Source organism: Mus pahari, chromosome 15, assembly GCF_900095145.1.
Source record: "Mus pahari chromosome 15, PAHARI_EIJ_v1.1, whole genome shotgun sequence".
Lineage (NCBI taxonomy): Eukaryota > Metazoa > Chordata > Mammalia > Rodentia > Muridae > Mus > Mus pahari.
This window is the reverse complement of record NC_034604.1, coordinates 77,619,851-77,631,058: the sequence shown is the minus strand read 5'-3', so window position 1 is coordinate 77,631,058 and position 11,208 is coordinate 77,619,851. Positions and strand designations below refer to the sequence as shown.

Genomic DNA, 11,208 nt, shown 5'->3' with positions numbered 1-11,208 from the left:
GATTTTGCAGAAGACATGGATTCAGCTCCCAGCACCCACATGACAGCTCACAACATGCAAGGAGTTCCAACAGTCTGGCCCCTATGAGTACTAGATACCCGTGTGGTGGGCATACACACATGCAGGCAAAGCACTCATGCACATACAATAAACATAACTAAAAAGTGTTTTTAAAAACAATCCGTGCTCTGTAGCAACAGGGACATTCCTTTCTGATGTGCTATTTCTTAAGGCTGTCACTGTTGGTTACCCAATCACAGATCAGTACAGATTCATTTCCCAACTAGCAAATTACTCCCTTGGGTTTCTACATTTAAAACGTTAAGTCATGGATATTAACAATATACAGGCAGAGGACAACAATGGAAGCCTCATGATCTGAACCAACTCTTGAGGGTTCAGTGTGGAAATGAGCAGAGGCACCCCAGACTTCTCCAGCCTCACTCAGCAGCTGAAGTTCTCCAAGAAACAAGTACAAAATAAATATCTCCAGATCTGTGCTTTGATGACTCACTTGGCCAGTATTTCCTAAGAAGAGTACATTCGACTGTTTTTGTCTCTGGATGGGGAATTTGTAGCACTTCAAGGTCATGAAACCGAGAGTCTCTGGGGAATGACGTTTCAACTGAGAACAGGCAGTAACAAGAATCGTTGCCAGTGCATGGGCTGGTTTGTGTTCCTGTTTGCCACACACAGAACATGTGCTGTCTCTTTTATAGACCGTGTAGGCCATGTTCACATGCATTCCAAGTAGAAAATTATCAATCTTTGAGATGTAATTTCTGACCCTTAATTTTGAAAAACATTGACAATTTACAATTGACAAGTTTGGATGTGAAAGGTACCCCCACCAGCTTATGTGCGTGAACACTCGGGTCCCACCTGGTGGCACTGTCTCAGGACATTGTGGAACCTTTGCCTCTATGGCCTAACTAGCAGGAATAAATTATTCAAGATAATAACACACTTCTGTTGCTGTCCTTAGCTCTCTGCTTCCTGATCCAAAAGTGCTACCACAGACTTGCACACTAATCCCTAGGTCCTCCTAGAAGTATGGAGGTTTACAATCTTCTCTTCTGTCCCTTGCTTCATTCAGTTATCTTGTCAGAGATAGGAATGCAATACAGAAACGTGCAATAGACACATGCAGGATGACTGCAATGACCACTGAGCAATTAAGACAAGAACAAGGCACCAGGGCTGTTGCTTTACTTTGAGACCCAGACAACAGGGTCTGAATAATTAGCACATTAAGCAGTTCTGTTAAATAATCTGAACCACTAAGCACTAAATACAATATACCAAACAAACAGACACATATGGTATACTTTACAAGCCAGATATATTTTAAAAAGATTGTGTTTACAATAAGTAAATTATGTAGTGAAGAAACATCACAATGAAGTTGAGTAAAAAGGCACATTTGAAAAGTTTAAGAGCACAAAGAGTCCCTTGTTTGTTCTACTAGCACAGGAGGAAAGGGAAACAGATATATTACAATTATGTTCTCAGGGGGAAGGTTTCTGTCAGTGGAAGTGATTAACACTGGCTTCTTTTCTCCCCTCTCTGGGGCAGTCTTTCAGTTCCTCGGCTTCGGAGAGACAAGTTAATCTTCTGCCATGTAGAAGCGATACATCAGAGCTACAGCCAGGGCTGAGATGGCTGGGATCACCCAGTTGGTCCACCAACTAGAAAGACACATGAGCAAAAAGATGCTTGAGTGACCCTCAATGCAGAGACCTCACCCCCTGCCTCTTCTGATGGAAAACTACAGCATATTCTCCTTACTTCTAGAACCACTTTGGCAAAAAAGACAGCTCAGCTTTGCTATCATTATCTTGTGCACAATGCATGCCCTAGAGAGCTGGCCTCACTTCTCTCCCCTATTGTCACCATGAGAAAACTAACACCTCGCTCTGCTTCTATCTCCTTCCATGGAATTTATACAGAGAGCTGTTAACAGCTTCCTCAACAGATGCTGCTTGAAATTAAACTCTGGGTTCCCTATCGTAAGCCCACAAAGGGGAATGGTCCTGACACCTTTTGTTCTCCCACATAAACTAAACAAGCATCTTAATGTCACCAAGATGGGAATCAGATCAATGTTCTCATTTTGAGTAAGCTGTCAGCAACCTCTGCAGCCAAGAGCCCCACCTCCCACACCACAGAGTAGACAACCAGAAGCCTGGGTTCTAAGGCTGTACCCAGCCTCAACTTTATCATTCTCAGATCCTCCTCTGAAAACCCAATCTTAGCATCTATACTAGATGGATTTAAACCATTCGAGAAATACCATGCCTTAAGTACTTAGTCAGTGGTCTATTCCCAAATTCCAAGGCTAGTCTAATTTATACATCATCCAGTGTGTATAAGCTTTCAATAGGTGATACATTAGAGACTATGGGTAAAATCAAGGATGTAGCTTGAAAGAACTTTAATGCAGTCATAAATTTGATTTCAATTTCTACACTTCAACTTTTTATTGGACAAAATTTTATACCTATACTTAGCACCCAATAATATATACACACATCTTCCCTCATAATCTCAAATAATCTTCATGTATCAATGCACTCAAAGAACAAGCTCAATTAAAAGATGTAAAGTCTGAAAGAATTAAAAGTATAATCTCAAAATGAGTGGGATGGAGTGAGGCTTCTCAGTTTTACTTTAGAGAGAGGGAGCCTGCAGTAAAAAGAAGGTGGTATGTATTTTAGAATATTCCCAGCAGGCAGTCACACTGAAAGGGTGGCGGTTCAATTTGACAGAATGAAATATAGATGTGTAGCTTTGGGCTTGAGTCTAAAAATGAAAACAACAACAAAAAGACCATTATTATATAGGTCAACATGGCAGAACTGCCAAAAAACAAGCTTGGGCTGGAATATGGAGAGGATATCTGTCCCCTGTAACAGTAGAGTCTCCCTGCACTTGGATTAGTGGGCTCAGCTTGAGTAACAACAACTGAAAACCGAGCCATGCTTGTGGAAACATAATGATCAGTCTTAAAAGGTGCTCTTGTGTCAAGGAAGAATGAAACTGAAATTTTGCTTGTAAGAACAATCACAGCCCCGATCCCCCAAGGGATTGGCTGCCATGCGGATAAGGAACCCCACTTGTTCTCCATGGTCCTTGGTATGGATACATCCAGAGGGCGATGATATCTGGGGTCCCTGTGGAAAGTGCAGGCAGCCCCAGCTGACAGTCTAGGATGGAACACCCCGAAGTTCTAGGAGCACATGCCCATGCCCAGACCAGAGGCTGAGAGCAGAGTGGGGATCCAAGCATAGGATCAGATGGGGAGGTCATAAAACTCTGGCTCCTGAGCCCTCCATGAGACCTTATGTCAAAACAAAACAACTAAAGAAACAAAAAAGACAGTGCTGCGTACCTGGAATTAGACTCAACAGTAGTGATAAGAGTATCCTGGAAGACAAAGAAACCATGAAATTAGCGTCTGGTCCAAGCATTTATTCCCCTGACTGAAATCCTGTTTTAAGATAAGAATCACCTTGCTTTATTCAACTCTATCTTTTAAAAGTTGTTAAAAGGCAAAATTGTGCCCAAGTTCTTCTTACTAAAGAGCCTTAATTTCACCATTTTTCAAGAAAATAAAGTTTATATTTAAATTTCTTAAGAACAAAAATTTCATTATTTGAAAGTGTTAATTAATAGAATACATATAACAATTCATACTTTTAACATTTAAGGATTTAACAAAAAGACTGAAACTTCAACATAAAAACTCATGAACACATATAAGACTATGTCACTGTCTTTTGTAAGGGAAATTCTTCAAAGGATAGAATATGAAATAAATGTCATTTATTTCATTCAAAACTGATAGGGCATAAAAACACACCTAAATTATACTGCAGTGTGCCAACCAGAATGAAATAATAAGAATTGTCATGTCACATGCTAAAACACCTTTTCTGAGTCTTCTTTAACTCACTGGATGGGCCCAGAAAGACCCGATGAACTCAGAGACCGCTCTGCCTAGCCAACAGATAAAACTCTGTGTTTACCTTCCAGCAGGTCCAGAGCACAGCCTTCTCACGAAGACCATAAACAATGCATATATTCCCCAACCATTCCAAACTCAGCCCACGGAAGCACACACAGTTAGGCTTTAACAGATGTTAGAAAACACTCTTGTTATATTCCACACCAGCAAGACTGTTAGTGCTTCAACAGAAACCGCTACAAGCAAGCTCGACCCATCAGAAAATCATGTCTATAGCATTGTGTAGACAAAAAACAAGCAAAAAAAAGTAAAGCAAGCAGCTGTTTGCAGCAAGGCATAGCGGTGTCCCTGCAAGGCATGTTAGGGGGACTCCCAGGAAGGGCAAATCCATTCTAGGGACGCAGAGCAAAGCATCACCTCGGCACACACCAACCTGGACACACCTTTAGGATTCCTGACACAGTGGGGGAAGAAAAAATATCATTTAAAAAGACAACTTCACATCTGCTATTGTTTGTTTTGTTTTGTTTTGTTGTTTTGAGACAGGGTTTCTCTGTATAGCTCTGGCTGTCTTGGAACTCACCTTGTAAACCAGGCTGGCTTTGAACTCAGAAATCCGCCTGCCTCTGCCTCCCGAGTACTGGGATTAAAGGCGTGTGCCACCACCGCCTGGCTTACATAGCTATTGTGTTAAGCAATTTTAAATCCTAGTAACTATAGAATTCACAACCACCACAGGATTATGTCCTATGAGTATAATTAACAATGAGTATAATTAACAATGATTATTAATTAAACATGCAAACAATGGCAGTCAGTTATGAGAAGGAGCACAATGTTGAAAGACACCAGAGAGCTCACTGGAGGACACTACAGCATGCTGGGAAGTTAGTGTGATGAGGCAGACAGGAGAGGCCAGTAGCTTGTGACACACGCAGGGATGACTGTGCCAGGAGACCCCATGCAACCTCAGGTGGCCTTCCTTGATGCCCCTGTCTTGGTATCTGCATTGCTAATGTAAAAGCACCAATGTTAGCTGGGCGTGGTGGTGCACGCCTTTAATCCCAGCACTTGGGAGGCAGAGGCAGGTGGATTTCTGAGTTCAAGGCCAGCCTGGTCTACAGAGTGAGCTCCAGGACAGCCAGGGCTACACAGAGAAACCCTGTCTCAGAAAACCAAAAAAAAAAAAAAAAGCACCAATGTCAGGTTAAAATATTGCTGAGGCTCAAACTTGCCCATGCTATTCAAAATGCTGTCACAAGGGCAGGCGAGATGGCTCAGCAGGCAAAGGTACTTGCTTCAGAGCAGGACAACCTGAGCTTTACCGATCCCTAGGACCCTCATGGTAGAAGGAGAATCAATTCTCCTGAAAGCTATCCTCTAAACTCTGTATGTATGCTGTGGCGCGCACACACACACAAAATAAGTATTTTAAAACGTTAAATGTAATGTAAATAAAATGCTGCTAGCATGCCACCACAACCACTATCACTGGCAATCATGACCCTCCAAAAAATAGAACTTAAAAAAACCAAAATAGTTTTGGATTGTCTATTTTCTTCACAGCCATAAAACCCAGAATGCTTGAGTTTAAGCTGCAGTCACCAATCAGCACTGGGTACAGGAATGCCATTCCTCTGCAGCCGCACTGGGGTACAGGAATGCCGTTTCTCTGCAGCCGCACTGGGTACAGGAATGCCATTCCTCTGCAGCCATTTCTCTGCAGGGCTCAGCTGTCAGGTAGACAGAGAACTTTTCAAACAGATCAGCAATGAGCTCTGCCACCTACTTACTTTGAAACCTGGAAGGCTTCCAACTTACAGTAAAAAGGCTAACAATTGTATACGGCATGCATAATGACCTACAAACATCATGTGAGCCAGTATACATCATGATTAGTTCCATATAAAAAACACATACCAAGTCCCCAAAGCCTTTGCAAATCAGTTATCTTGATTTAAATTCATCTAACCTAGATCCCTCCTTTATTGGAAGTACTGGCAGTGGAGCCTTCCTGAAAGTTCAGTGCCTCCTGGAACCTAAGAGACCACAACTGACATGCCAGAGGCTGGGCATGTGACTCTCACGTAGCAGCTCACCAGAGCTTCAGGGCATCGAGATCTGGGAACCTCAGAGACAAATACAACCTTGTATACCATGGTGCTTTGAAAGTTAATAGCATGGAAGGGCACCAGTACAGCTTATACCTTCTATATTAGCAAATTTGGTTGCTGTGGATACACTTAAAGACATGTAATTTTTGTGTCTATAAATACCTTACCTTGACAATTTAGCTTCTTTGGGGCAGGTTCATGCTAATACTCTCTGGTACATCTTTTCAAAATTAAACTAGATGCTTTAAGTAACACTTTCTTTTTCAACGCTGAGGACTAATGCATACACCAGGGCTTTATGAATATTTGTGAAGTGCTCTACAGCTGAGCTCTAGCTTTGTCCCAAGCATTGTGTTTACTGCAAAACAACAGACCACAGAACACATTCTCCAGCTACAAATGATAACACATGACCCTGAGAAATCCTTAAGGAGCCAGCATTGTTTGGCAGAAATAGCAAAACATCCAGGAAAGCTGTAACACGTTTTCTTCTGTGTCATTTACTTCCAGCCTCTCAAATAACAAGCAAGGGTCACCCCACTTTCTTCCATCTGTGTTCCTATTTAAGCAAAGTCACAGTTGGAAACATAGGGGGTCCTGTTTGTTTGCTGTAGAACAGTAAGACACCATAAAGCCATCCCTTTGTAAACTCTTGACAGTAAAAGTATCTGCTTTAAACATCAAGTAGATGCAGACACAGGGAGAGGCTCCAACCAGTACAACACACATGATGAGATGATGTGTTACCGCGAGTTGTCCCCTCCTGCAAACATGGGCAGGAGGACTTTCATCAATGCTGATGTTAATAAGTGTGCTCTATCCACCAGCCACTCCAAACTTCAAAGCGATTGCAAGTTCAAACAGAAAACTAAAACAAAACAGAGAATAGCAAACACAGCTAGGACACTCGGGTTCCTCCCCTTGACACTACCCTTTGGGACAGGCGCTTGTAAAGTAAATTCCAGGCTAGCCTCAGGCTCCCTATGGAGCCAACTTGGCTACTTCTGGTCCTCCTGAAATCACTTCCCAAGCACTTGGGATTAGGGGTGAGTAGAATGACAGTCAGCCAGTTGTTGGAGACTGAACCCAGGCTCTCACACATGCTAGGCCAGCACTCCACTGACAGAGGTGCCCAGCTGCACAGTGAAGGCATCTGAGACCAAATGGATGAGGTGCACACCTGCTCGTGCACTACGGTTACAGGAAAGAAACCTCCCAAAGCCTTGTCTTCCTGCAGGTGACTCACAACAGAACCGCTTCATACTAAACATGTAAGAGGACAGAAACAGACTTTCCCTCCGACAGACCTCAAGGGGACAACAATTAGGTGCTCCACAACTGCAGCTGGCAATAAAGCAGCCATAGAAGACATAAAAGCCACGTTCTGAGCAATGGTCACAGACAGCATTCAAACTCTAAACACCATTTTTTTTCCTTTTTCTTTTTTTCCCTCCCCCAACACCATTTTTTTTTAATCTTTGTAAAGCACTACTATCACTAGTGTTAAGTGTGCCCTTTGTTTTGAACAGGGGAAAACAGAAGTGCAATTGCTGTGCACTGGGAAGCACACACAGGCCTTTTCTTGCACAGGGTGAGAGGTGGAGTAATCACAGCAGTTGTGCTCACACTGTATGTAACACATGGAAAACAGCAGAGGCCTCCCTCGCAGTGGACTGCTCAGTCACCGCAAGCTCAAAGAAGCTTGCCCGCCCGCCCGCCGTGTGTGCCCTCTCCACCGAGAAGAAGCACAGAGAAACAGAAAAGCTGAGTTTCCTTGCTGCCATTTTTGAAGCACGGCCTTCCTTTACCCTTTATTCCTTCCAGGCCAGAATTAACTTTTCCTGCTTACACTTTTCAGGAACCTGAGCTGGCTGTTCTCATAAATTCTTACTCTGGATTTAAAGAGTGCGCCAATGCAAAACTAGCCTTTCCTGGATGCCTACGAAGACGCAGGGATGCAGAGAGGGAGAGGTATGGGCTTCATCAGAGGTAAGGAGGACAACGTGCCTCAGCTTAAACAAGTTCTGAGTCCTCTGACGACAGGGCTTACATCCAGTCTTTCAGAGCAGAGGCACAGTTGTGTTTAACTTACTCTATCTAGGACTAGAGATTAAAGCCAGGGTTTCATGCATGTTAGACAAGTATCTTCCACTGAGCTATACATGTGGGCTTTTATTTATTGGCAATTACGATGTTTAAAAAAATTAATATTTCTGTTGTACAAAGTAACATACAAGCTCTCCTCAAAAGCACGTGGACAAAAACAAACCAAAACAAACCAAAAAAACTCCCAAACAAAAAACTCCCAAAAAAAAAAGAAAAAAAAAAAAAAAAACAAAAAAAACTCCCAAACCAAACTTTTGCAAAACCAGTAAGTTACATATTCACCTTGCCTAGAAAGATCTGAGGAGGCTGTGATCTTTGCCCCATTTTGGCATGTACTAAATAAACGAAGATACACAGTTACCTCGATACACCTCTCCTTTGGGATATTTGGACAAACTTACCGAAGGCTTGGCTATCTTTGATCTGTCATCCTGTAAGGGATAAAAAGGGAGTTGGCATTAGAATTATAGGACATCTGTGAAAGTCTCATTTCCCGAAAAGCTGACTTTTTATCGAGAATTAAAAAAAGAAAAAAAAATACTATTTAATGATTAGCGTTTGGCATTCAGCAAAGTTAAATGCAAAATTCGATCCACCTGGTTTGACAACAAAAATTAACAGCAGAGTTAGGGCAGGAAGCATTTCCATCCACAGTCCCAAAGTTTGGAATGGATCCGTGATGTCTGAGGGACAGGAGGGGCTGTTCAGAGAAGACCAAACCTGTCCCCTCCTTCTCTACTCTTTTTTTTTAATTAATTAATTTATTTATTATATGTAAGTACACTGTAGCTGTCTTCAGACACTCCAGAAGAGGGTATCAGATCCCATTACAGTGGTTGTGAGCCACCATGTGGTTGCTGGGATTTGAACTCAGGACCTTCAGAAGAGCAGTCAGATCTCTTAACTATTGAGCCGTCTCTACAGCTCCCTTCTCTACTCTTAAATTCATGGAGATACGCGTCTTTCTGCCATGATGGCCTCAGAGAAGCCTGCAATCTCCCAACAATGTAATTATAAATTATTTAAACCTCAGACTGAGGGTATCAAAACCCAAGGGCATCGAAATGCTCACCACAGAAAAGTCTTACAGAGAGGTGACCTAAATAAAGCCACCCTCCCTCCTCGTAGAAACTGAACTTAAGGAACAGAACAGAATGTGGAGGAACTTTTACAAGGACAGACCTCACAGATGCACTCGACCTCGTTAGTTCTGGGAAGTGTGACTATGAAAATGTGTGGTCTGATCGTCCTCCAGTAGTGAAGCAGACTCTCTCAAAGTACAAATAACCTCCCAGATAACCAAAAAGGCAACACACAAGTAGACACACATAAACTGCTCAACAGAATTCACACTAAAATGGATTTCTAGGGCTTCTAAAAAGAGCCTGCTTTTATCTTTCCTTCATTTGCAGTTCTTATAAGACTGCAGTTCTTACAAGTTCATATACATCAAGACTCATAAATAAATAAGGATATGCCTATATTTACTTATTTTTAAAGTTTTCTTGGTTTGCCTACTTGAGCTGGGGCTGCTGGCTATCTATCTCTTGTTAGGGAAAGTGTGCTCGTGACCACCCTTCACTCTCCTGGCTGTAGAACAAACTACATGACTGATGTTCTGCCCTTTGACTCTCTCTCTGTTGACTCTCAGAGGCTGAGTCCCATTCCCCAGAGCAAGGCCTTGGAGGACAGCACTCTGTCCCCGAGTTCAGCAATAACTGCAACCAAAAGAAACTGCAAAGTAAAGAAAGGTTGAATCAATGTATTGATCACAAAAAAAAAAAAGGTATCCTGCTAAGCATTGAGATACATACCTATAATCCCAGCACTTGAGAGATAAAGGCCTGAGAAGTGAGTTCCAGGCCAGCCTGGGCTCCAGAGGAAGCTCCAGGCCAACCTGGGCTAGTTATTGAGAGCCTGACGCAAATGAAGTATTCTAAATCAAAAGAAATTGCCCATTCCATTTTAAGTTTTCTGTGGATGCAAATCTACACTTCCCAATGTCAAACAGTAGCCTTGGAAGAGAAGAAGAAACTTATCCAAGAAATGACTTACTGGATGGAGTTCCCCGATGATGTATGTTTTGGACAGTTCTCGTGCATCCGTAGAGTGCCCGACGTCCTCAAAGTTCTCGGTAGCATCACCCCCAGCTTGCTCTCTTAGGACTTCTTCCCCACCAGGATGCTGTTCAAAGAACAGGTTGTATGAATAATAAAATCTTTTCAATCAGATGAGTTAAAAGGAATCAGCTTATCTAATCAGTCAACCCACTCCAGAAGTCACACATGGCTGACTTTAAGTATCTATTGAGTGGACGCTAAACATCCCTTTCCATTTCCTTGGGGATGGTACAGTAGAACCTTCCCAACACCAGTGTTCTATGGGTAGCCTTAATAATACTGGAACGTTTGTTCTGCTTTTCCAGAAAGCTCCCCAAACTTGCCCCCTTCGACTGTTGCTAAACTGTCTCTTCAGCCTTCTACTTAAGATGTCAAACTTGGGACTCTCTCAGTATGAGTGTGGACCAAGGAGAGGCCATTGGTCAGAGGTGAGAGAGGAGCGCACAAAGTTTCCTTTCAGGACACACTATGTACACCTGCAATGTGCAGCCAACAACATCCACTGGACAGGCAGGAAGGCCAGGCCAGGCCCGATATTCTTTCTAAAGGAATGTAAGTAACTGTTATCCATATAGTCAGAACATCTACAGAGTGTGTGTGTGTGTGTGTGTGTGTGTGTGTGTGTGTGTGTGGGAGAGAGAGAGAGAGAGAGAGAGAGAGAGAGAGAGAGAGCGCACAGGTGTGCAGGAAGAACCTTTCACTTTAGTGCTCTGAGATGCTCCAGTTCATTGTTAATTCAGAGGGCGGCCATGCATAAGAGAGCAGAGTCTATGATGTACAACCAGTGAGGAGACCTGGAGACTCCCAAGTAAGAATTCTCATGCATGGTTAAATCATCCAAACTTTCTGACAGGAAAGCCAAACAAACCAAAAACCACTTCTTTTTTTTTTTTTTTTTTTT

General features: G+C 42.6%; 1 protein-coding gene across 1 annotated transcript in view; it reads right to left on the bottom strand.

The window, feature by feature from the left end:
* Nucleotides 1-1,325: 1,325 nt before the first annotated feature.
* LOC110333250 (cytochrome b5) overlaps nucleotides 1,326-11,208 on the bottom strand; it is a 29,645-nt gene continuing 19,762 nt past the window's right edge. Inside the window, exons 2-5 of the mRNA XM_021214798.1 lie at nucleotides 10,243-10,371; nucleotides 8,589-8,618; nucleotides 3,392-3,426; nucleotides 1,326-1,688 (exon numbers count right to left, since the gene is read on the bottom strand). Of these exons, the coding sequence (XP_021070457.1) occupies nucleotides 1,607-1,688; nucleotides 3,392-3,426; nucleotides 8,589-8,618; nucleotides 10,243-10,371 (276 nt within the window). The 3' untranslated portion in view covers nucleotides 1,326-1,606. The remainder of the gene's footprint in view (nucleotides 1,689-3,391; nucleotides 3,427-8,588; nucleotides 8,619-10,242; nucleotides 10,372-11,208) is intronic.